General features: G+C 38.7%; 1 protein-coding gene across 1 annotated transcript in view; it reads right to left on the reverse strand.

Annotated features, from left to right (window-relative positions):
• Positions 1 to 27,932, reverse strand: part of RECQL (RecQ like helicase) — a 35,681-nt gene that overhangs the window by 1,190 nt on the left and 6,559 nt on the right. Inside the window, exons 4-15 of the mRNA XM_060113945.1 lie at positions 23,585 to 23,782; positions 22,517 to 22,696; positions 18,674 to 18,780; positions 15,190 to 15,388; positions 9,430 to 9,596; positions 8,602 to 8,683; positions 7,395 to 7,543; positions 7,185 to 7,302; positions 6,274 to 6,412; positions 2,428 to 2,519; positions 707 to 926; positions 246 to 375 (exon numbers count right to left, since the gene is read on the reverse strand). Coding sequence (XP_059969928.1) covers positions 246 to 375; positions 707 to 926; positions 2,428 to 2,519; positions 6,274 to 6,412; positions 7,185 to 7,302; positions 7,395 to 7,543; positions 8,602 to 8,683; positions 9,430 to 9,596; positions 15,190 to 15,388; positions 18,674 to 18,780; positions 22,517 to 22,696; positions 23,585 to 23,782 — 1,781 coding nt within the window. The remainder of the gene's footprint in view (positions 1 to 245; positions 376 to 706; positions 927 to 2,427; positions 2,520 to 6,273; positions 6,413 to 7,184; positions 7,303 to 7,394; positions 7,544 to 8,601; positions 8,684 to 9,429; positions 9,597 to 15,189; positions 15,389 to 18,673; positions 18,781 to 22,516; positions 22,697 to 23,584; positions 23,783 to 27,932) is intronic.

The following is a 27,932-nucleotide window of genomic DNA, read 5'->3' on the forward strand; positions in this document are numbered from 1 at the left end:
TCAGACATTAAATGGAGTCTTCACGTCCCAAAAGGTTGGAAACCCCTAGTCTATATTCTTCTACTCAATACCTCTACAGAACACAAAAGTAGGTTTTCTCTCTTCTCTACCCAGATTCCAGGAAGAAAACTGACTTAATCTCTTCTTATGCTCCACTGGACCCAGGAGAGAACTAGTTAAAGAAACGCATCCCATAGGCTTTAATGTCTTTTTCAAATATATAAAAAGTAAAAATTAATAGCTACCCTGAAACAGCTCTGCATGGGCTTCTTTACTTGCATGGTAATAACATGTTCCTCACTGTTCAGAAGATTAGCTTTAGGTCCTATTTTCAGATATGAGATGGTAGCATAAGCTGTAAAACTGTAGTCTTCTCTGCAGAAGATAAAAGGCCAACAATCAGGTTTTGACAAATTGCAGACAACAAACTGAAATTTATTTAAAAAAAAAATAAGTGCAATAATTTTAAGTAACATTGATATGAAATATAAAACTTTTAGTATAAAAATGCAGTTTATAGAAAGTATTTTAGTTTTGTGCTTTTTTGACATACAGTAATCAAAGTTTGAATTTGTTTACTAGGTAAATTTTGCATAGCGTTTAAAAGTTCTTATGAAACAACCACAAAACCATTTGTTCTGCTGCAGTTATAAAAATGAGAATCATAAAGACCACATGAAAGGGCAAGAAATGGGTTTGTATATACTTGAGATACTGCCGTATAAGAAAGTGCGCAATAATTTTCTCCAGGTCTTCACGAGGAAGCGCAGGAGGAGCAACACCTGCTACTCTCAATTTCGCTGCACCCTTTCCCATCCAAGAGTCGATCAGTTTCAGTGGAGTGAGCTTTTCTTTCAGTTCCTCTGCCTGCTCCAGGATCTTGATTAGATCCCTGCAGTACGCTGTTACATTTTTTCTTTCAAATGCTGTAATGAAAGAGGCATGGTTACAGGTGAATGGGATTTCAAAATTAGGGCAAGGATAGGCTGTCCTAAGTGGTTAGACTGGTTTAAAAAGTAAGTCTTCACCCAATGTGAGCCACCCTAAACACTGATTTGTTTCTATGTTCTGAACTAAGACTACTGCTCAAGTCTCTTATCACTAGATTAAGCTATAGTCTCTGTAAGACACTGTGAGATTTAAGTGATGTAAAGAAAATAATCTGGTTATCAGAAGGCCTTTGGGTATGCTCTAGGAACCAAAGAGTGTCAGCCAAACATGATTATGACAAATACTTAGCGGTGATCACAGGCCAGTCAGTCTGTTCTTCATGTTACCTGATGCGTGCTCATTAAGCAATATTCTGACAACCGGTATGGCTTCCTAGGGACTCTAATTTCATGACAAGAATGTCGTGGACAGTTATTCCCAATTACTGATACTAACACTCCGATGTATGTATCAGGCTTTTGTTAATTTGGGCAGTATAAAATAATCTAATAAACAGAAATAATTTTCTCTAGCTGCAAAGTTAAAATTGTGACCGACCCAGGCATCAGAACTCAATGAGGAATGGGTTAGTCCAGCTCTTCCAATAATACACAAACACACAGGATCTTAAAAAGTGAAAAGACAGCACCAACACACTGCTAAATTAGTGTCTTATGAGTGAGTGGTTAGCCATTATCTGGATCAAAAATGATACGCTATAGTCTCTTATTTTGCACTATATTTCTCTTTCCAATCAGTAACTATAAAGCATTAGAGATTATCACAAGAGGTTAGCGTTCTCTTACTTAAAATAGTATTTCTATTCAGAAGGTTTTTAAACTTTTCCCTTCATTTCTTAAAAATTTAACATGTCGGGCTTCCCTGGTGGCACAGTGGTTGAGAGTCCGCCTGCCGATGCAGGGGACGTGGGTTCGTGCCCCGGTCCGGGAAGATCCCACATGCCGCGGAGCTGCTGGGCCCGTGAGCCACGGCCGCTGGGCCTGCGCGTCTGGAGCCTGTGCTCCGCAGCGGGAGAGGCCACAGCAGTCAGAGGCTGGCGTACCGCAAAAAAAAAAAGGGCTTCCCTGTTGGCACAGTGGTTGAGAGTCCGCCTGCCGATGCAGGGGACACGGGTTCGTGCCCCAGTCCGGAAAGATCCCACATGCCGCGGAGCAGCTGGGCCCGTGAGCCACGGCTGCTGAGCCTGCACGTCCGGAGCCTGTGCTCCGCAACGGGAGAGGCCACAACAGTGAGAGGCCCGCATACCGCAAAAAAAAAAAATTTAACATGTCCTCACTGTAGCAACATAAAATAAATGCATACACATATGACTTTTAATTTTGCCTCTGTTTCAAAACTTTGTGTTGTCACTCTTGAATCTGGGGAATTCTATTCCCACCTTGCTTATTCTTTTAAATCCATTTTGGGTGTCTAATATTGCCCTCATGTATTCCTACATATAAATATTAGCCTATGAGGATTTAAAAAAGAACTCACAAATCTCTTTACAGCAATTATCACACATTTTGTTGCATGTTTCTGGGCTCCATACTTCATCAAAATGTTGAGCTATCAACACACGGCGACAGCTGCAAACACATCAGAAATACAAATTATCAAATAATAGAGTTTTAAGAATTCCTATTTTAAAATACAGAGTTATATACTGTATTAATTTCCTATTGCTGCCATAACATTACCACAAACTTGGTGGCTTAAAACAACACAAATTTATTATCTTACATTTTGTAGGTTAGAAGGCTGACATGTGTCTCACTGGATTAAAATCAAGGTGTCAGCAGGGTTGGATTTCTCCTGGAGGCTCTTGGGGAGAATCTGTTTCCTTGCCCTTTCCAGACTCTAAAGACTGCCTGCATTCCTGGGCTCATGGCCCCCTTTCCTCTACCTTCAAAGCCAACAACAGTGGGTTAAGTCTTCACATCACTCTGACATCTTATGCCTCCTTCCACATTTAAGAACCCTTGTGATTAAAGTGGGTCCACCTAAATAATTCAGGATTATCTCCCTATTTTAAGATCAGCTGACTGCAACCTTAATTCCCTTTTGCCATGTAAAGTAGCACACAGGTTCCAGGGCTTCAGATGTGGACATCTTTGCATGACCATTATTCTGCCCACCACATATAATAATTTTTTCCATATGTTGTTAATAGACATTGCTTTCAAAAAATTGTCTGAGATGCAGTATTTCACAACTATAGGCACACCTTGTTTTACTGCAATTGCTTTACTGTGCTCTGCAGATACTGTGTTTTTTGCAAATTGAAGGTTTGTGGCAACCCTGCATTGAACAAGTCCATTGGCACCATTTTTCTAACAGCATTTGCTTCATGCCTCTGTCACAATTTCATAATACTCGCAATGTTTCAAACTTTTCCAATATTATTCTATTGTTATGGTGAGCTGTCATCAGTAGTCTGAATTACTACTACAATTTGCTGAAGACACAGATGATGGCTGGCATTTATTAGTAATAATTTTTAAATTAAGGTATGTACCTTATTTTTATAGACATAATCCTATTGCACACTTAACAGATTATAGTAGAGTGTAAAAATAACATATATGCACTGGGAAACCAAAAGATTCATGTGACTTGCTTTACTGCAATATTCAGTTTATTGCAGTGGTCTCAAACTGAAACTGCAATATCTCCAAGGTATGCCTGTATTAAGTGACTCTTCCTGATAGCAGTTTCTTATATTTTACAGTATTAGTTTGAGTCTAAACCCCAAAATATGCTTCATGGGGGCTACTGGATATTGGATATTTTAAGGAAATTTTCGTTTTCTCATTTTTTAAACTAGATTATTGTGGCATCCATAGGAAAGAAATGCCATTTTCTATCATGGTCTAATTGCTGCTTATTTCAAAAATTTTGAGTCATTTTTATATGATAGGCAATAAGCCTACAAAGATGACTGAGACTAAAAACAGTAATTGTGGGAGAGAGGAGTACAAATGCAGGATTGTTAAGATGCATTTGAAATTAAGAGACCAGCAACTTAAAACAATCATGTATATATATAGAGAAATTGCTATATATAAACCCCATGGTAACCACAAACCAAAAATCTATTATAGATAAACACACAATAAAGAAAAAGGAATTCAAACATAATACTAAAGATAGTCATCAAATCACAAGAGAGCAAAAGAAGGAACAAAAAAGACCTACAAAACCACCCCAAAACAATTAGCAAAATGGCAGTAAGTACATACCTATCAATAATTCCACTAACTGTAAATGGACTAAATGTTCCAATCAAAAAACACAGAGTGGCTGAATGGATACAAAATCAAGACCTGCATATATATGCTACCCACAAAAGATTCACCTCAGCTCTAAAGATACCCATAGAATGAAAGTGAGGGGATGGAAAAAGGTATTCCATGCAAATGGAAATCAAAAGAAAGTGGGGGTGACAATACTCATATAAGACAAAACAGACTTTAAAAGGAAGACTGGGGGCTTCCCTGGTGGCGCAGTGGTTGAGAGTCCACGTGCCGATGCAGGGGACACGGGTTTGTGCCCCGGTCCGGGAAGACCCCACATGCCACGGAGTGGCTGGGCCCGTGAGCCATGGCCGCTGAGCCTGCGCGTCTGCAGCCTGTGCTCCACAATGGGAGAGGCCACAACAGTGAGGCCCAGGTACCGCAAAATAAAAAATAAATAAATAAATAAATAAATAAAATAAAATAAAATAAATAAATGGAAGACTGTTACAAGACTCAAGAAGGACATTACATAATGATCAAGGAGTCAATCCAAGAAGATATAACAATTGTTAATATATATACACCCAACATAGGACCACCTAAATACATAAAGCAAATATTAACAGACAAAAAGGGAGAAACTGACAGTGACACAGTAATAGTAAGGGACTGTAATACCCCACTTACATTAATGGACAGATGATCCAGACAGAAAATCAATAAGGAAACACTGGCCTTAAATGACACATTAGATCAGATTGATTCAATAGATATATATAGAGAGAACATTCTATCCAAAAGCAGCAGAATACATATTCTTTTCAAGTGCACATGGAACATTCTCTAGGATAGATCACATGCTAGGCCACAAAACAAGCCTTGGTAAATTTAAGAAAAGTAAATAATATCAATCATCTTTTCCAACCACAACACTATGAGACTAGAAATCAACTACAAGAAAAAAACTGCAAAAAACAAAACATGCAGGGGCTAAACAATATGCTACTAAACAACCAATGAGTCACTGAAGAATCAAAGAAGAAATGCAAAAATACCTGGAGACAAATAAAAACTAAAACACAATGATTCATAATCTATGGAATGGAGCAAAAGCTTTCTAAGAGGGAAATTTATAGTGATATAATCTTACCTCAGGAAACAAGAAAAATCTCAGATAAACAGCCTAACCTTACACTTACAGGAACTAGAAAAAGAAAGACAAACAAAACCCAAAGACAGTAAAAGGAAAGAAATCATAAAGATCAGAGCAGAAATAAATAAATTAGAGACTAAGAAAACAATGGAAAAGATCAATGAAACTAAGAGCTGGTTCTTTGAAAAGATAAACAGAATTGATAAACTTTTAGCCAGACTCATCAAGAAAAAAAGAGAGAGTCCAAATCAGTAAAATCAGAAATGAAAAAGAAGTTACAACCAATACTACAGAAATACAAAAAATCAAAGAGACTACTATGAACAACTATTTGCCAATGGACAACCTAGATGAAATGGACAAATTCCTAGAAATGTACAACCTCCCAAGACAAGGAAGAAATAAAAAATATGAACAGACCAATTACCAGTAATGAAATTGAATCAGTAATTTAAAAACTCCCAAGAAACAAAAGACCAGGACTAGATGGCTTCAGAGGTGAATTCTACCAAACATTTAGAAAAAAAAGTTAACAGCTATCCTTCCCAAACAGAGAATGACTTCTTTTTTTTAGACTTAAGACACTATTTTTTTTTTACTTTTATACAACTTTTAAAGGTTACTTTCCATTTACAGTTATTATAAAATATTAGCTATATTCCCCGTGTTGCAGTACCTCCCACCCCCCCACCCCTATACTGCTCCTCCCCAACTCTCCCCACTGGTAACCACTACTTTGTTCTCTATATCTGAGAATATATTTTCTTAGATTCAGGCATCCTGCAGGTTCATGTACTGGTTCCCACCCTTCAGACATCTGCTTTTACTGGTTTGCACCTGATGTTTCACTAATGTATTTACTCACTTGAGTAAGGACTCAAAGTAATGTCATGTGCTTTCATACTGTGCTTGTCTTTAATTGACAAAAGTGACAAAAAGGTGTGTGCTTACTTGCTTATGTTTTGGCAGTATGACACCATCTCATAGAGCTTCTGTTGTCCCACATTCTCCATCACCACCATTGAACTTATCCTGAATATATCTCCAAAGCCATAATACAAAATACAGTCTGCTTTCATGTCATCTCGACCTGCAGTGGGAAGAATCTTGAGATTGCATAATTACTTTAAAAAGTCAAACATGCAAAAATAATATATAAAATTTGCTGGCAATATTTCGTAGTCTAAATATATATCTAGAAATTTCAAACAGAGCTGTGAAAGTTAATTTTTAACGGCTGCCCTCAAATTTTTTAAAAAAATGACTAAAGAGATCTATCAATAATCAGCCTTACTAGCTTAAAAATGTGTCCATAAGTAATCCAGTTATTTAAATTATAGACTTGAAACCACTAATTAAAAACTCAGGAGGCAAAGATGGACATCAAATTATTTTAGCAAATATGAGAAGAAATAATTCATGACACTCCAATAGAACATAAATAAATTTCTCCATAGGCAAATATAAAACTACAAAAAAGATTTCATTGTTTGTTATAAAAATACTAGCCAATAAAGATTAAAAATACAGTATTATTAAACATCATTTATAGTGCTTTTAAAGTTCTTTAAAAATTATTTCTAGGGGACTTCCCTGGTGGTCCAGTGGTTAAGAATCCACCTTCCAATGCAGGGGATGTGGGTTCAATCCCTGGTCAGGTAACTAAGATCCCACATGCTATGGGACAACTAAGCCCACGAGCTGCAATTACTGAGCCCGTGTACTCTTGAGCCCACGTGCCACAACTAGAGAGAAGCCTGCACACCACGAAAGAGCCCACACACTGCAACTAAGACCTGACGCAGACAAATAAATAAATAAACATTAAAAAAAAATGATTTCTGGATGTGAATTACACATACCTGCACGTCCACTCTCTTGGTAATAATTTTCCATGGATTTACTCATTGAATGATGAATAACAAACCTCACATCTGGTTTATCAATTCCCATACCAAATGCAACTGTTGCCACTACTACCTAAAATGTGTTAACATTTTATATATTAATTAAGTCAAGTTAAAATATATCCAAAGGTGAATTAGGCTTCTATTGAAGATCTGTTACTTAACCTGAATTTCATTAGCTGACCATCTTCTATGAACCTTGGTCTTATCTTCTGGTTCCATATTGGCATGGTATGCCCCTGCAGGAATCCCCAATTTCTGTAAACTAACTGTAACTTGCTCAGAGTCTTTCTGAGAAAAGCAATATATTATTCCTGTAGTAAAAGAAATGGTTAGATATATATAGTACATTCCTAGAAAATTTTTAACTCACACACTGAAGAGGCTGATAATTACAATGCATGGGGGAAAATAAGAATTATGAAAAATTCCAAGGCCCTGAACCCATACTGATTTTTCAGTGTAATTCAAGGTCTGATCACCAACTTGCTCCAGAGCAGTAACAAGCCTGGAGCCACCAGTTTGGGTTCCCATTATCTCAGTTCTCTCTCCAACTTTATCTCCCACTACATAGTCTTTCTCAAACTGATGCCCCGCAGCTCCACAAGATGTTAACAAGCATGCTATGAGAAAAGAGTTTCATGTGCAAATAAGTTTGGGAAGGTTAATGAAGTTAGACAAACACGTGTGTCTCTTTGTTTGTAGGGCTGGTCAGAATTTCTAAGGTGCTGATACACCCTGTGACTCTGCAGGAGGAATAAACAGCTGCAGCCTTTCTTAAACTTATTTGACCCTGGAACTCCTTTTACCCATGGCCCCTATTAATATCTCCTGAAAATCTACAGAATAGTTTTGAACTGCTACTTTTACACCAACTCTTTGCTCTAGTAACACTTGTCTCTACATTAATCCTGGAACACATGTTATACACACTCTCAACTCCATCTATACTTAGCTCATTCAGTATGTACTGTTTATTTCTTTAATGTATCCTTTACTATAAGGAACTATAGTTTACATCCCTTTAGAAAATCACTGCTTAACCTTCAATCTTATACACAGTGGATACTTACTAAATATGTGCTGTTGATAATTAACATTATGTCATTAGGTCCACTCTTTAACGCAATTAAGTGTAAATAAGCAAAAATAAATCAGTTTTATGACTCTCATAATCTGTGTTATCGGCAAATGCCACACCTGATTTCTAAGATCACCAAGCAAATTAATTTTATCATGATATTTTCAAGTACCTTCTGCCATGCATTAATATTTCTGGTGCTAATCTTTTTCTCAGTGTATTAGTGTAAATAACGTGCTACTTTTGGAAAGTTCTCTCTCAGTCTTCAAACTTGGTTTGTGTCTATATTACCTGATTGTCCCTTGTATCTTCCATTAATGAGCTTTACAATATCCTCAATAAAATCTTCAGTGTTTGAGGGCTTCTGCCGAACCTAAAAAAAAAGTTAACTTATTAAAAAGTAAATTAATGAGTACCATTCATGCAGTCGTTTACTTACAACTTTCAAGGAGCCACTCTTTCTTGGGCACGGTGTTTTTTTCTATTACTCTTTCACTCGCCCATCTGACCCTATCACCTCCCAGACGCTTCTTGATCCTTATTTTTGAATTTACCAGAGATGAGGAGGCACAGAAGCAGTGGATAACTTGTAAAGACAGAGACTTTTTAAATTTTCTGATGCTACTTTTGTAAAAACATAAACCATGGCAGAAACAACTAGTCAGTAAGAGCTCAGAAAAATATTAAGTCTATCCTTAAAAGGATTAGAAAGTAAAAACAGCTGTGAGGTTATTTACCTTTCAAGGTTGTATATCAAATAAAATCTAAATAGAGAGTATTAGCAAATCTTTAATGGTATATTAATTTTTGCATTATTTCATAATTAATTTCTATAGAAATGTCATTAGGGTCCTTAGTATCAATACATGCTTTCTCTCCATCCTTGCATAAGAAAGCATGTACGCAAATTTAATGAGGCAGTGTTTTCTACTTAACCAAGCAAAGAAATAGCACAGGAGATATACGAAGAAAGCATTCTTTAATATGTCTGCTTATACTCATTTGATTTTTTTAAACTTTTAAACATAATTAACTGTGACTTATGTAAACAGACATAACGAAAAAGTAACCTTTCTTCCGAAATCCTTCACAAAATAAATTGACATAAAAGTTACATACCTCATAATAGAGATTTGGCCGATTAAAAGAAGCTGTAAAAGTAAAACACTTTTCAACACACAGTATTTTCTGAGCATCCTTCAAAACATGGCTGGTCGCAGTTGCAGTCAGCCCGATTAGCGATGCATTGGGGAACTGCCGCTTCAAAATACCAAGGGCCTTATAATCTGGAAAAAAAAAAAATACAAAGTAGCCCTCTTCCTATACTTTAAGGAGTAAATTACATCTTCTAACATTCTGCAGATCATCAAGATGACTGCAATTTTACTTCCACAGCCACCTATATCTAAGCTGTGGTTGCTGCCTAGCCTTGGTGATAGACAGGCTTTACTCTACTTTTAACTGGTTCTTCAGAAACACTTCTTGGCCATAGGTGTCCTCAACAGGGATTACCACAACATTTCCAATCAGCTGAGCACTGGTCTATACCTGCTGAACAGTGGATTCGAGAGGCAGAGTGGGAGGAGCCATAGTGTTTGAATCTATGGCAACTGACGAGAGATAAAAAGACCATCAGTCAAAACCCTTCTACCACAGGTATCATCCAAGAGTGGCAAACTCAGAACAGGAAACGTTTGGTGAGGGCACTGGTTTTTATATAACTCACTTCCGGAAAGCATTCTGGGCTCATACTTATCAGACACATCTAAGCCACCAGATAAGTCGTCTGTGAGTGCACCCTTAAGTATTTAAACTATTTGGAGAAAAGTGAAAAAGAACTGTGGGAGAAATGGCTCAATGTTAGCATTGGGGCTAGATCACAGGGTGCTGTGCTAGATGGACCTACTGTCAACCCCAGTCGGCTGGGAACTCTATTCTATTCTATTCCCTGGATGGTTCCAAGTTACAGCTGGACCAGAAGAGGAACCTGTGTAAGGCCTGGGAGGCAGGAGGGAAGCAGCTGCTACACTCTCTGAAGGGCCTTCCCAGCAGATAGGATGGTGGACAAATGCCCAGCCAGTGCCAGCCTGTCCCAGTTCTTCCCCATTCCTCCTTCAGCTCTTCTTCCCAGCTGTAGGCTTCGCTGATCAACACTGGCCCCCTAGATGCCTGGCAGCAGACCCACGGAGGTGACAGCTACTCAGAGGAAACTAACCAGAGACCTTGCCTGAGCTCCCCCTGTGCGGCCCCTCTGGCAATGGCCGTGCCAGTTGCAGATTTCCCCATAAGCTCCGGTTGGTCCTCCCACACCAGTGCTCCAGGACTAGTCAGTGACTTCTCTCTGATCCTCCAACTCCCCCTCCAGACCTTCCCTTCCCCAGCTCCTCCCACAACTGTGCAAGGTCTGCATCCTAAAATAAATCCCTTATCCCTTAACATTCATAAGAGCTCGGCTTCCCTACCCAAACCCTGACTGATACTGTTACTCCAAAGAGTATAAAAAGGCAGGTTCAAGTAAGACTATGAACTGAACAGTTGGTTGATTCTAAGGAGCTAGAACTTTGTCCTATAGGAAATGAGGAGTCATGTGATTTTTCAAGCAGATAAAGGACACAGTCTATGTTTCACGAATCGTCTTTTGGTGGAAGTGTGAAGGATGGGCTGGAGTAAAGCAGAAGGCTGAAGAAAGGGAGATGAGTTAAAAGGTGACAATGACAGACTGGAAAACAAAAAATAGTGAATATGAAATAAGGCATGACACTGAGGATAAATCAGAAAGAAAAGACTGAAATACATGAACTGGAACCCCATAGGTCCTAGTGACTATTGAGATATGGTGGTGGGGGGAAGAGTCTAAGATTCATCCATTCATCACCTGGCATATGTTGAACACTTTTAACTATGTGCCAACACCTAAAGACCTAGGCACCAGAGATAAAGTGAGAACAAGGCAAAGATGCTATGCAAACGGAACTACAATTCAAGCAAAGAAATCAGACAATGCAAGGAGTAAACCAATAAGTATCTGATTATCAGGGCATGGTAAGTGGTCATCATGATAACCTTATTGTAGCTGGAGTATAACATGTGAGGGGAAATTGGGCAGAGACAAACGGGGTACAGATCACATATGTCTTAGGGACCCCAGTTAAGAATACAGATTTTATTATAAGTACAAAGAGAATCTGCTGGGTAGTTTAGGGAGGGAAGTAACATGATGTGATTTGGTTGCTGGGTGGAGGATGAACTGTAAAAGGGTAAGACTGGAACAGAGACCAGCTAGGGAGCTAGTGTAGTAGACTGGTGGAAAGGAGCCCAGCTGGACTTAAGATTGGCAGTTTTCTAAGCTTTGGAGAACTGACTTCATCACAGGTCCACCCTATCTCTGCCTCCACAGACACCAGCACCAGGGAGCTGGGCCTCCCATAGGTCTAAGCGTCAGCTCCACAAGGCCCCTCCTCTAGGTTTCTAAATCTCATCAATCCCAAGCTTTTCTTCCTGTTCCCCCAGCCCTAGGGATGGTAGTTGCTTCTTCTAGCTCTTACCTCCATGATACGTTAGAGTTTTCTTTTTCTTTTTTCAGTTAGCTGCTTATAATCACTTTTTACTTAGTTAACATAATGTAATGTAATGTAATGTAAATTCTCTGTGTTCAAATAACTGGTATGGCTTTTGTCTTCTGACTAGACCCTGACTAAACAGATCTGCTAAAACTTTGGCTTGAGTAAATGTGTGAGTGGTTATTAAGTGATTTTCTAAGATAGGGAAGACTGAAGGGGAAATTGCTTGGGAGAACGGGGAGGAAGAGGGAAAGACATGGAGAAGGGGAGCAAATCAAAAGTTTTTGATCAAGAAAAAAAAAAGGTTTTTGATCTCACACAGGAACAGGGCAAATAGTGATTCCCAGTTACAAGATAGAAGGAAAAAGAACAGGCCTTTGGGAGGCATTTAGTTGTAGTCACGCTAGTTGAGATACACATGAAGAAAGAGAAATTTTACAATGTCTTGAGACAAGTGAAAGTGGAAATACAACATACCAAAACTTACAAGAAGCAGCAAGAGCAGTTCTAAGAAGGAAGTTCATAGCAAAAAACATCTACATTAAGAAACAAGAAAGATCTCAAGTAAACAACCTAGCTTTACACCTCAAGGAATTAAAATAGGAAGAACAAACTAGGCCCAAAGTTAGCAGAAGGAAGAAAATAACAAAGATCAGAGTGGAAATAAAAGAAATAGAGACTAAAAAGACAATAGAAAAGATCAATGGAACTAAGAGCTGTTTTTCTGAAAAGATAAACAAAATAGACCAACTTGTTAGCCATACTCAACAAGAAAAAAGAGAGGACTCATATAAATAAAATCAGAAATGAAAAAGGAGACATAACAACTGATACTATGAAAATACAATTATAAGACACTATTGTAAACAATTATATAGCAAGAACTTCGAAAACTCAGAAGAAACAGATAAATTCCTACTAAAACCTATCAAAACTAAATCATTAAGAAACAGAAAATCTGAACAGACATACCACTAGTAAGGAGATTGAATCAGTAATCAAAAACTTCCCAACAAACAAAAGTCCATGACCAGATGGCTACACTGGTGAATTCTACCAAAAATTTAAAGAAGATTTAATACTAGTCTTTCTCAAACTCTTATAAAACATAGAAGAGAAGGGAACACTTCCAAACTCATTCTACGAGGCTAGCATTATCCTGATACCAAAACCAAGAAAGAACACTACAAGAAAAGTTATGGGCCAATATCCATGACAAACACAGATACAAAAATCCTCAACAAAATATTAACAAACTAAATTCAGCAATACATTAAAAGGATCATACACCATGATGAAGTGAGATTTATTCCAGGATTGCAAGGATGGTTCAATATCTGCAAATCAATCAATGTGATATATACCACAGTAACAAAATGAAAGCTAAAAATCACATGATCATCTCAGTAGATGCAGAAAAAGCAAAATTCAACATGCATTCATGATAAAAACTGTCAACAAAGTAGGTTTAGAGGGGACAAATCTCACCATAATAAAGGCCATATGTGAGAAGCCCACAGCTAACATCATACTCAATGGTGAAAAGCTGAAAACTATTCCTCTAAGATCACGAACAAGACAAGGATGCCTCCTCTCACTTTTATTCAACATAGATTGGAAGTCCTAGTCAATAATTAGGTAAGAAAACAAAATAGAAGGCATCCAAATCAGAATGAAAGAAGTAAAACTCACTATTTGCAGATGACATAATATTATACATAGAAAGCCCTAAAGACTCTACCAAGAACCTGTAGAACTTATAAACAAATTCAGCGAAGTTGCAGGATACAAAATCAAAATACAAAAATCAGTTGTGTTTCTATACACTAATAACAACTATCAGAAAGAGAAATTAAACTAGATCAAAAAAGAATAAAATCCCCAGGAATAAATTTAACCAAGAAGGTGAAATACCTATACACTGAAAACTAAAAGGCACTGATGAATGAAACTGAAGAAGACACAAACAAATGGAAAGATGTTCTGCGCTCATGAACTGGGAAAATTAATATTGTTAAAATGTCCAAACTACCCAGCACAATCTACAGATTCAGTGCAATTCCTATCAAAAGTCCAATGGCATTTTTCACAGAAATAGGAAAAACCACCCTAAAGTTTGTATGGACCACAAAGACCCCAAATAGCCAAAGCAATCCTGAGAAAGAACAAAGCCGGAGGTATTACGCTTCCTGATTTCAAACTATATTACAAAGCTACAGTAATAAAAGTATAAGAACATACAAATAAAAGCAATAGTTAAAGTAACAGGACAGAATAGAGAGCCCAGAAATAAACCCACACATATACAGTCAATGAAGTTACTACAAAGGAGCCAACAACATATAATGGAGAAATGATAGTTTCTTCAATAAATGGTGTTGGGAACACTGGGCAGTCACATGCAAAAGAATAAAACTGGACCCTTATCTTACACCACATACAAAAGTCAACTCAAGATGAATTAAAGACTCGAACATAATATCTGGAACCATAAAACTCCTAGATGAAAACATATGAGGTAAGCTCCTTGACATCAGTCTTGGCAATGATTTTTTGAATCTGAGGCCAAAAGCAATAGCAACAAAAGCAAAAAAAACTCACACACAAAAAAACAAGTGGGGTTGCCTCAAATTAAAAAGCTTCTGTATAGCAAAGGAAACCATTAACATAATGAAAGGCAACCTATGGAATGGGAGAAAAGATTTGCACATCATACCTGATAAGAGGTTAGTTAATATACAAAATATATAAAGAGCTCATACAACTCAACAGCAAAAAACCCAAACAATTTACTTAATTTTCAGATTTTTTTGCAGAGAACATGTCTGAGTAATCTGATTCAGGCTATGACTGTAGGATTCTGTTGGAGAAGCAAAGAGTAAGGTTACTAAAGTATACCATAGAACTATAACACTGAGGAGTTAGTTGGGTGTAGATCCTGAAGTGGGTGCTAAAGACACCCAGAATGATGACTAAAAGAGACAAATTTGAAGCAGATGCAAATTCTTCAACAGATGTGAAGGGGAATCTGGAGGTCAGTAAACTTTTATGGCTAAAGATAGCCAGGTATAATATTTGCTAATAAGCACACATTTCAAAAGATAAAGGCAATTAGACTAATAAGCCTCACTACCATGGGGGTGAGGGGTAAAGAGATCAAAGATTCTGCCTCTTGACTCCCCTTATATTAAGGCAAGAAAAAATGAGTAATAACTACCTAAGAAGATAATTTTAATGGAAGCAGGGATTTCCATCATGTAAAGCTGAGTAAGAAAAGAGTCCCTAGCATCAAGGGGTTTTCTAGATACAACATACATACCAGGTCTGAAATCATGTCCCCATTGACTACAGCAATGAACTTCGTCTACAGCAATTCGGGTAAATCTCCTTGCTTCATAGGCTTTTTCTAGTCTTGACATAAACATTTTGCTTTTTGCAATTTTCTCTGGAGTCACGTAAATTAGCTTTAGATTGGAGTTTTTATTTACCATTTCAGCATGAACCCATTTCACATGCTCCTATTGAAAGGAAACACAGACACAATGATAGTAGAGCTAAGCTAGCAGACTGCAATACTCAGTGGTAAATGAAGACATTCATTACTCAGAAGCAACAGCCTTGGGGCTGTTTTAGCAACAGATGTTTACTTCATTAAAATCAAAGTAATGTCCCAGTACTAAACTTCATGGCAGCTGTGCAAACAGCATTTCAGTTACTTACTTACATCCAGACTGCTGATAAAAGAATAATCTCATTTGACAAAAAAGAGAACAAAAAAATGAACGTGAAGACACTCCAATAAGCATAAATCCATAAAGGTATAATTCTAAATTTTTCACAATAAATGCCAAAATGTAAGCTCAATGCAATACGTATGGTGATAAAGGTGGGTTTTATTAATTTTTAACATTATATTTGAAATCATTTCATGTATGTGTGAACTAGCTATTTTAATGATGTTATCAAATCTACTCATAATCTATTTAGGTTTTATGAAGTATCTTATTCATTAAATTTTTATAATATGAAATACATACATTTATATATTATATATATCAGGGGTCCCCAACCCCCAGGCCGCAGAACACTGCCTGTCTGTGGCCTGTTAGGAACCGCGCTGCACAGCAGGAGATGAGCGGCAAGTGAGCAAAGCTTCATCTGTATTTACAGCCACTCCCCGTCGCTCACATCACTGCCTGAGCTCACCTCCTGTCAGCACTATGGTGAGCTGTATAATGAGTTCATTATGTATTACAATGTAATAATAATAGAAATAAAGTGCACAATAAATGTAATGCACTTGAGTCATCCTGAAACCACCACCACCCCCAACCCCCGTCCGTGGAAAAACTGTCTTCCACAAAACTGGTCCCTGGTGCCAAAAAGGTCGCGGACTGCTGACATATGTAATAAGAATAAATCTTAAGAACTAACAGCTATTAACTTCTTAATGTTGTTGTTATTTTCTATAATATTTAGAACACTGGATGTTGTATTTTTTCCTTCTAACCTAATTAGGACCAAAAGAAGTGGTGAATGCGATAGAAAGTCAAAATACTTTCAATCATCCCAGAAAAGCAGTTTGTTAACTCGAGACATTCCTAGTTTTGTTAAGAAGTGGCCAAAGTGTATTAAGTATTTCAGCTGGTCCTAAATGTCCCAGAAATCTCAGAGGAGCAAACATAAGGCTATTTCCTCAGCAACTCTTCAAGCAGTAGTGACATGGCCTGAACTTGTAATTATGCACCTTTCTAACTACAGTGGACCCTGGAACAACTCAAATTTGAATTGCATGGGTCCATTTATATGCAGATTTTTTTCAATAGTAAATACTACAGTACTACGTGATCTGCAGTTGGTTGAATCCCTGAAATGAGGAGAGCTGATTACAAGTCACCCACAGATTTCTGACTGTGTGTATGGTTAGGGGCCCCCAACCCTCACGTTGTTTAAAGGTCAACTGTACTTTCCATTATTATTACTCTCTTTTTCAGTTTTAAAGAAGTGCAATATGAGAAGGCAGTGTTCTCCACAGATTCATTTTGGTGAATGAGAAAGCAGTTATAATGACACAAGAGTTTAAATAAAACAAAATTATATGGGAAAGACTAGGAGAACCAGGGCTTCCTGAAGACATAGCTGACTTTAGGGATGTGAGAAAATATACAAAATGAGCACAGAGTATCTTATAAAAGAAAGCAAAGACTCAAAAGCTATGAGCTAGATTTAGGAGTCACCTTAGATAAGACTCTCACTACTCAAAGATGGGACTATTTCACCATAAAAAAAGAATAATAACTATGGATCAAAAGACATCAAACATGTTAAAAATCCATAAGTTTACAATGATACTTGAAAAAAAAAAAAGAACTTATTGACCACTTTTGGAGAATGCTGGAAAACCAACTCTTTCTGAAAATTGGTAAAGAAAGGGAAAGAACTTTCAATCTGCAAAGAGTTAATAAGGAAAAAGTTATTTTTTACAGAAAATGTCTAGCTAATATAAGAAAAAGTGAGAATTAGAAATCACCATCTTGTAACCCCCTAATTAAATAATGCTCTAAGGTAGGCAATAATCATCGGTGCTGCTAAAAACCATTAGATGAAAAGGTGACAGAGAACTTGATAATTACAGAGCAGGCAGACATAAGCTGAACCCACTGATCAAGCTAATGTCACAAAAACATAACTGGGTATTATATACCTCCTGAGTGATACCAGGGGAAAGTATACTCTTGCCAAAAAAAAAAGAAAAGAAAGCCCAAATACAGTCAAGCGTTTAGATCTAACTAAAAGGAACAAGTGAAACAACATCACAAGAATACAATCAGGAAGAGACAAAATATAGGAAAGTATAGGACAAAAAAACAAACAAAAAAAAACCAACCTAAACAATAATTTGCGTGGGAAACAAACAAGAAATAAGGGAAACCTATGGATATTATCAACCAATACAACATAATGCATGAACCTTATCTGGACCATGATTAAAAAAAATAACAACATTTGATGAGACAGAAATCTGAATCTTTTTATTTGATGGTTTTAAGGAACTAATACTAAATTTTTTAGGTGTGATAATGGCATTGTAGTTACCTTTTTAAAATGTTAGAGATACACACTGAAGAAGAAGCTACAACTGAAATGCTATGATGTCTGGGACTTGTCTCAAAAAAATAAACCAAGGGTGGGCAGGAAGGGAAATTGGGGGTATATAGACGAAAAATATTGGTCATATCCTGATAACTGTTAAAGGTACTTAACGATACATGGCAGTTTTTATACTATTCTCTCTACTTTTATATATTTTTAAAATTTTCAATAATATGCTTTTTAAAAAACAAACACCTTGGAAATGCTTTATTCTACAGATAAAGGTAAGAGAGTCCATTCCCAAACAGAAGAAATTCCACAGGGGTTGGGTACCTTGTCACTAATTCATTTTTTGTATTTAATTATATGGCATAATAAGAAATTCTTGCTCACTATTTTAGAATGGACACTATAAAACAGTCAGCAATTATTTCCTGTAAAGTGCCAGATAGAAAATATTAGGTGTTGTGGTCCATATCACAGCTACTCAACTCTGCCGTTACAGCATGAAAACAGTCACAGACTACACATAAAAGAACCAGCATGATTCTGTTCCATCAGAACATTATTTATGGCCACTGAAATTTGAATTTCATGTAACTTTCACACTTCACAAAATACTATTCTTTTGATTTTTTTTAACCATTTAAAAATATAAAAACTAATCTTACTTCATGGACCACACAAAATAGGCAGTCACAGACGCATACCTTAGAACTAGAAGCATTTAACATGGTAGCTGAAATTCCTAATTGTTTCAAAACCATTAACTGGTCTTCCATAAGGGAGATCAATGGGCAAATCACGAGTGTAAAACCTAAAAGAGAAAGAAATCTACTTTAAATTTTACATCACCACCAGAATGAGTTTACCTTCTTTACTGTAACTTGAGGCCCTGCCCATCAATTCGGACTGATTTTCAATGCAGACTTAGCAATATACCACCTATTTCTTACCCTCATTAATAAAGGAGGTAGACACGAATAAACAATAAGCCAAATAAGCAGATATAAGATAAACAGAAATCTCTCACCCTATCAGTCTTATAAAAATATAGATAGATGTTATCATTTGGATTTACTATCTTTTTTTGTTGTTGTTGTTTTGTTTCGTTTTGTTTTGTTTTGCTGTACGCGGGCCTCTCACTGTTGTGGCCTCTCCCGCTGTGGAGCACAGGCTCTGGACGCGCAGGCTCAGCGGCCATGGCTTACGGGCCCAGCCGCTCCGCTGCATGTGGGATCTTCCCGGACCGGGGCACGAACCCGTAACCCCTGCATCGGCAGGCGGACTCTCAACCACTGCGCCACCAGGGAAGCCCGATTTACTATCATTTTTAACATTCAGTATTGGTAATCTAAGTAAAATGATATATAAATCAAGTCAAATACTATCCAGTTAGCTTTCCAAAGAAAACATAGCAACTTGTATCATCTAGAATGATAGTTACGTGAGTATCCATTCACTTACTGCACCAGATTAATTTAGTCAGATCAGAAATCAGTGAACGGTTTACTGACTGACTCAAGTTCTCGTAATACATCCCCTTTCTCTGAGAACTGAAATTGTTTGCAGCAGCTACAAAAGCTACATTGTTAAAATCCTACATTCTTATGTTTCTGTAGTTTGTTCCTTAAAAGAACCCAGGGCAGAAAGCAGACCAGTTTTAAAAAATATACTCAGGATTAAGACCTTATCAAGGATTTTACCCTCTCAATTAGTCCTCTCTCCTGTATTTTCACTTTCTCCCTCATTACTGGCACCTTCTCATTACTATTTTATCATCTTATCTTATTTTATCTTATTTTGTTTTATTTTTTGGCCACCCTATATGGCAGGTAGGATCTTAGTTCCCCGACCGCGGATCAAACCCGAGCCCCCTGCAGTGGAAGTGTGGAGTCTTAACCACTGGACCACCAGGGAAGTCCCTCATTAAGTTTAAACACGGTCAAGTCTCTCTCAAATTTGAAGAAACCCTGAACACCTAATTCAGGGCCCCCTGGCTTTTTCCCTGCATAGCAATTCTTTCCCAGGAATGTCCCTTTCACTGGTTCCACTTCCTCACTCCTACTCACTCCCAAACAATTGCTCTTTGGTTTCCACCCAACCATTTTACTGAAGCTGCTCTAGCCAAGGTCATATTTGAGTCCCTTGTCACTAAGTCCACTGGAACTTCCATGTCCTTATTTTATTTGACCTTTTGCCAACAGTCATCACTATTAACTACTCCCTGCTTGAAATACTCCCTTCTCCAGGCTTCTGATAACACCATACTCTCCTGACTACCCTCCTACACTTTGCTACTCTGTCTTAGCCTTCTCTGTAAGGCCCTCTTTCTCTGTTTATCCCTAAACTCTTGGTGTTCTGGTTTCTGTTCTGGGCACTCTTCTCATGCTGCTCTGGATGATATAATTCGCTTCAATAGCCATCTGCATACTAACAGCCTCCAACCCAGCAACCTCAGATCTCTCGGACCCAAGCTTTCCACTCAAACATCCTCCTACTCAGAGGACAATACTACCTGGATATCTTGCAGGCATCATAAATTCAACAGGCCCCAAATTAAATTCATCACCTTCCCTCTCCATTCCCAAATAAGTTCTTTCTCCAATGTACCGTGTTTCAGTGAACAACTTCACCATCTGTCCCAGCCTCAAATCTGGGCAGCTAGACTATCTCTTCTCCTAGTCCTGTATCCAATGAATACCAAGTCCTACTGAACCTACCTCCTAAATATTTCTGGAATTCCTCCATCTGCTGGAATTATCCTTCTAAACCACAAAACTGACAAGCCTCTTACCTGTTTAAGACCCTTCAACAGCTTTCCACTCATCTAAGGAAAAGTTTTTAAAATATCTTTAAAGACTCTTTCCACATGTCTTGCCCTTCACTGCCTGCCACACTAGAATGATTCCAGGTTATTGAATACCCCACACCATGCATGTTCTCTCACTTATAGGCACGCACACACACACACAAACACACTATGGAATATTACTCGGCCATAAAAAAGAATGAAATAATGCCATTTGCAGCAACACAGATGGACCTAGAGATTATCATACTAAGTGAAGTTAGCTAGACAGAGAAAGACAAATATCATATATCACTTATATGTGGAATGTTAAAAAAAAAGATACAAATGAACTTATTTACAAAACAGAAACAGACCCACAGACACAGAAAACAAACTTATAGTTACCAAAGGGGAAAGGGTAAGGGAGGGATAAATTAGGAGTTTGGGATTAACATATATATACACACTACTATATATAAAACAGATAACCAACAAGGACCTGCTGTAGAGCACAGGAAACTCTACTGAATATTTTGTAATAACCTATAAGGGAAAGGAATCTGAAAAAATATATACACATATATATGTATAATTGAATCACTTTGCTGTACACCTGAAACACAACACTGTCAATCAACTATACTTCAACGAAAAAAAAAATTAAAATAATTTAAAAAAAGCCACTTCCTCAGGCCTCCCCTAACAGCCCCTAGACCAGATCTTTGCACTGACTTAATTCCCTATTAAAACCTTTATCACAAAACCCTTAATGCAACTGCTTGCAATTAAGCTGTATTCTCTAGACCAGGGGTCAACAAACCGGTTGCTTGTTTTTGTAAATAAGGTTTTCCTGGAACACAGCCACAGCCATCCCTTTACCTATCGTCTGTGGCTGCTTTCCTGCTACACTGGCGGCTGAGCAGTCGGCACAGACCTCACGGACCGCAGAGCCTCTCCCATTTACTGACTGGCTCTTCGAGGAAAAGTCTGCTGACCCTGCTCTATACCCCTGGTAGTCCCCAAACAGCAGCATCAGTGTCATCTGAGAGGCTGTCAGAAATGCAAGCTCTTGGGTCTCACACTAATTTACAATCTGCATGTTGATCAGATTACGAGCTGATTTTTATGCACATTAAAGTTTGAGAAAGCACTGCTGGCCACTGAGCTCTGTGAAAACGAGGACCACGTACATTTGCTGACTCCAGTACCTCCAGGGCCTAACACCAGAGCAGACACTCCACAAAGACCTGGGGCTCGACTCCAGGCCTACTGACTCCTTTTCTAGTGTTTTTTCTCCTACAACATGTTTTTATTTTATTTTATTTTATTTTTTGGTGGTATGTGGGCCTCTCACTGTTGTGGCCTCTCCCGTTGCGGAGCACAGGCTCCGGACGCGCAGGCTCAGCGGCCATGGCTCACGGGCCCAGCCGCTCCACGGCATGTGGGATCTTCCCGGGCCGGGGCATGAACCCGTGTCCCCTGCATCGGCAGGCGGACTCTCAACCACTGCGCCACCAGGGAAGTCCCAACATGTTTTTTAGTGATGTTTCAGGAACCAGATAAAAGAATGAATTACTCTCAGTCTTTAACATTCCCTCTCTAGGTGACTCCTTTAAATGTCTATTAGTGGAGAGATAAATCAAACAAAAATGCACTTGATTTTGGCAAATATAGGGCTAGACATTTTTTTTAAAGACTTAAAGATATATTCAGAGAAATGATGTTTCTTCACATTAAATTAATGTTGATTAATACCCACCATCTGAACATAATGCTGGTAACTGGTAGCATAAGCTCTTTCCCCCACCTGTAGGCATAACGAGAAATACCTCCTTTCCAGACATTGTTACATTAATCGTTTCCAGCTGAAGTGACCTGAACTTCTGCAGTTTAAAGACATTTTTCAGAACATCTTTAACTTTACCAGACCATGGAAAATCTAGAAAGTGAAAAACAAACCAGATAGATTAGAACTTTTCAGGATTATGAATGAGACACAAATGTGAATGGCCGTTTTTATAATAGAGAAGAATCAGGTCAATATATGACTTTTAATACTATGGACAATTTAACTTTTATAATAATAATTTTGAGATCTGTTTAATTCACGATGCTAAGCAAAATCATATTTAATGATATATCATAAGAAAAAGTACATCAGAAAAAAATGACAACATTTGCCGGTGATAAATAACTTACAGAGGAGAAAGGTGCTTGGTCAGGTATTTGAAAAACAGTCTGCATGTCCATCAGGAAATTCATAGCATCACAGAAAACTCAACTATCATGAACAAAGTTAACGATTACCTGAACTTTTTGGTGTAATTATCTTGTTTAAAAATGAACACTGGAAATAAAGGCCCACAAAAGCAATTCAATTCTTTCGAGAGTTATAGTATTCCACAATTAATGATAAACAAGATGCTTGGCAAGATCCTGAATCAAGAAAGGTTTGTTCACTAGGGCAGGAGAATGCACTACCCTTTAACGAGTTTGAATTTTTTTCTCAATTGTTTAATTTTTTCTAGTTAAAACCTAGAAAACTGAGTTAAATAAATATCTTATTTTTCCAAGCACCGATTAATGTTGCTGAAACCATATTTGGACAAAATAATACATTCTGAATAATAAAGGCTTCATTTAAAAAGAACATGGGTAAAGAATGGTCTGTCTCCAAGTTCTCCTGCCACTTAAGGAATGGCTAGTTTCAACTCTTAAGCTACTAAAAAGCACTGACCCGGGCACAATGATTTAATTCCAGTTCATAGAACTGAGAAGAAACAAAACTGGCAAAGATAAAAAGAAAAACGACAAAAAAAGAGCAAACCTTCTTTATTCCAAGAGGCAGGTGAAGAATCACATTCGCTGCTCTCCCCAGCATCAGAATCCTCTAAACACTGCTTTATTCTCTTTGTTAGGACATTTTTTTTCTGAATAAGCTCCTGTTGCCTTTCCAGAAGTTCTTGAATTTGAATGTCTACCGCATGTAGCTCACTGGTTATAGAATCCAGTTCCTCACTTAGAGCTACGAGGGAGGAAAAAAGATATAATGACCAGACAGAGTTAATCACAACTTTAGGTTTCCTTATTATTGATTTTTCGGTATTCCTCACCATCAAAATTATATACTTATCGTAGTACAGCAGAGTGGTTAAGAGCATGTGTTTTGGAGCCACAGACCCGAGTTAAATCTTAGGTCTTCCTCTTACTGGCTGAGCGACCTCAGGCTAAGTACCTTATACTTAACTGAGCCTCAATCTCCCTATCTGTAAAATGGGGATAATATTAACACCTAGCTTTCATAGAACTGCTGTAACAAATTAAATGAGATAGCATATTGAAAGTTCTTAACACAGTACCTGGCACACAGTTAAGCATTTAATCAATAATAATTTTTTTATTATGTTGTAGGGCAGTGGTCCAACCATCTCCTAAATCATTTCAGTAAAGTGACCAGATTTTGAAGCAAGAGGAAATTATTTAAAAGTAATACCCTAACTACTTAGCTATCATTTTACAAAAACATTCATATTTGGGTTCATACTGTGACATGGTAAGGAGTCGGTGATTATAAACACACTGATGTAACAGTAAAGAGAGAAAACAAGCATGCTACTGGAATTGGCATTACGAGGCCAGCATGCTAACTTATAAAGAAGCCTTAACATATGACTCTAATCAGTCCAAATATTACAGTCAAAGTGAGATTTCTTTTGACATCACATCAGTGGAAGCTAGAAAAATTTTATAGATTGGTGTTTTCTAAAGCATCTGCCTGCATTCATCAGTGTCCACTTTTTGTTTTGTTTTTTTTTTGTTTGTTTTTTTTCTTGGCCATGCTGCATGGCTTGTGGGATCTTAGTTCCCTGACTAGGGATTGAACCCTGGCCCTTGGCAGTGAAAGCATAGAGTCCTAACCACCGGACCGCCAGGGAATTCCCGATCAGTGTCCAGTCTTAATGCCTTTGCATGAGATGAAATCTTACAGTTATGATTTAAAATAGGATGCTCCGGTGGCTTTGTATTGTACCAACTGCCTGCATGATTCTTGGTTTGGGCTGGCCACCAGGGAAGTCTGTAGAAATGAAACAGCAGCCAGGTTTACAGTCAGGAGGCTGGCATAAGGTCAGGTGTTGCTGCAGCTCACTCCCGTTGTCGCTGATCCGCTGGCTCACCTTGCTGACAGGGGGCAGAAGCAGAGGCAGGTTTACCCACAGTTTTTTCAGCTTCTTTGAATCCTTGGCTGGGTTCACATGCAACTTTCTGCGGCAAGTGCACCAGCTCTTCCGCAGGGCACCAGCGTCCTGGAGGTCAGAGCCTTGGGGACAGTGACACACCACATGAGTCCCAATGACACACAGGTTCTACTTGGTCCTAGTGCGTTTCAGCTCTTCCTTATCCTCCCACATGCCACATCCATCCTCCTGACCCTGCTGCTGGCTCTTGTGACTTCCAGACCAGCAACGCACCTCTTCACCAGGTCCCATGATCATGTAGAGACTAATCCCTGGCATAAATCCCTTATAACACTCATAATGATTCAGCTTCTCTGATGGAACCCTGACCAATGCCAAATGTTGTCCCAGAGGAACAGAACCTTAATGCGTTCTCTGAATCGCTTCTGGGCCACGTGGAATTGAGTCTCTGATCTGATTAGATTTAAGGGCATTAATGACCCCTCTTTGCAGTGGTAGAAGCGATAATGGTATTGCACAGCATGCAGTAGACGAAGTTAAATTATCATCTATAGACACCAGAAATTAAGTATCTAGAGAAGGCAATGCTCTGGGTGACCAAGTGTTTGCTGTCACAGAACATTTTTGTAAGAATAATGGGGTTGGTTGGTTGCTTCCCAGTATGCTGGAGCACTTGATGAGAGAGATGCAGGGTGTCCATAAAGGGACCTCAAAGTTTCTATGACTGTCCTAAACAAAACCCTTATCTCCTGGAGCTACAGTGCTGAGATTACTGAAGACTAACAAGTTTAAATTCTGCAGGTGGCTGAATTATGATACAAACTGAATTCCCAACCTCGCAGGGACTCTTCTGTTAAAGTTAGGACATTGATTTGGAAGGAGTGAGACCCTGAAATCGGGATGGGAACATATGGGCAGATTCCAACGAAGCAGGGGACCTTGAGCCACTAATTCTGCCAAGTCTTTTTTGCCCCCCCTCCCCTTTCTGAAACAGCCTCCTCCTGCCTGTTACGGTCTTTCCTAAGGTAGATGCCCTGCAAGAGCACGCTAATCACTCGAAGGATCTGCCCCCACCACCTTCCAGTGCTACAAGACCCACGAAGCCCCAGAGGATGAGGTATAAAAATGTGAACTGTGAGAAAACATGAAACACACCAAAAGAGTTGCATTTGCCAATATCTATCACCAGAAACTAGAGAGTATATGTGGGAATAGGTCCTAAGGCTACTAAATCAAGGTGGACAGCATATAATATTGAATGAAGCCAAATTTACTGGTGTGGACTCAATAAGAAATTCTGGATTTAGGGACTTCCCTGTTGGCGCAGTGGTTAAGAATCCGCCTGCCAATGCAGGGGACACGGGTTCGAGACCTGGTCCGGGAAGATCCCACAGGCCACAGAGCAACTAAGCCCGTGCTACACAACTACTGAGCCTGCGCTCTAGAGCCCGCGAGCCACAACTACTGAGCCCGTGTGCCACAATTACTGAAGCCTGCACGCCTAGAGCTAGAAGCCACCGCAACGAGAAGCCCGCACAACACAATGAAGAGTAGACACTGCTCGCCGCAACTAGAGAAAGCCCGGGCAGCAACGAAGACCCAACGCAGCCAAAAATAAATAAATAAATTTATTTAAAAAAAAAAAAAAAAAAGACAGGACATAGTCCAACAACAAAATTAAAAAATAAAAAAGAAAGAAAGAAATTCTAGATTTAGTGTGCTAAATATAGTGGCCAGGAGTGGCTCTAATAATTTACTTAGCTAGTCCCAAAGATGAATATCAGAAAGTTGGGGTGGAATGACACAGGTGTAGGTGCCAATGAAGTGGAAAGGCTAGGACTTCCTGGGTATGCTCTAAAGGAGGGAAACCTGAGGCTTAGGGAGATGCGAGTGCTAGAGTGGATTATCAGGTGGGTTGATCGTCCACTCTCCCGTGGTCCGGCCCCCCAGGAGGACCCAGAGGATCCTCCCTTCACCAAGTCTGAAAGAAATGCATTCATGAGGGGAGCCCCAGCATCCGGGAAGAGGGCTGGAGTGGCTGTTCTCTGTAAGCCAGGAATGACCATGGGAAGTACTGCCTTTGAACCAGACTACCTGAATCAACGAGAATGATGGATTCTAAGACATGGGGGCTAAATGCTGGCAATTCAGTTCACGACCAGAGGAAAGGTAGATGCGGCTGCCATACCAGGCAATAGAGTAGAACAGTCTGACTCACAGAGATCTTCGGCAGTAGCTAGCTGATCATGATGTCTGAAATGGAAATAGATGACTTGATCTGTACAGGCAGAATACAAAGGCCTGATTCTGGGAAACACAAGCCTGATTTGAATCACCACAATGGAGTCATAGTCCTTCAACCAGTTCCCAGAAATGGCCAGTTTATAGACCTAGAGTCCCTTGTATAAAGTGGAAGTTGGGGCCCTTTGAAAAAGGACTCTCCTACACAGCTAAAAATTTATGTGCTAAATCTTTCCACTATCCTTCTCCAGAGAAACTTATCAAGGTAATTGTGTATTGGGAAAAGGAAAATAACTTCTCAGAAATTACCAGACATCAACTCTAAACTGATAATGCCTGGAGAACTAAAATGCCACAGTGATCCACCAGTCAGAGTAGGGACTGGACTTAAGCAAAGCCGATGATCAATGCAGTTTTGCTTGGGTGCATGATACAGGGGGTTAGGAGGTCCTCCAACCTACTCTGTGGTTACTTCCCCAGTTCCAGCAGGCATAATTAGAACAGATATATTCAGCACCTGGCTGAGTTCACACACAGGTCTCCTGACCCAAGAGTAAGGACTATTAAGGTAGGAAAGACCAAGTGGAAGGCAGATAAGTGTGCTTACCTATCAGAACAGTGAGTAGTGCTCTTCCCACTGCCAGGATCCACTAGTGAAACGTTTGTTCCCATCCCTGAAACTTTGGACTCTGCTGGTCTATAGGTTTTAGTTAGCAAGGAAGAACTCGTCTACCAGGA

This window comes from Mesoplodon densirostris, chromosome 11 (genome assembly GCF_025265405.1).
Source record: "Mesoplodon densirostris isolate mMesDen1 chromosome 11, mMesDen1 primary haplotype, whole genome shotgun sequence".
Classification (NCBI taxonomy): domain Eukaryota; kingdom Metazoa; phylum Chordata; class Mammalia; order Artiodactyla; family Ziphiidae; genus Mesoplodon; species Mesoplodon densirostris.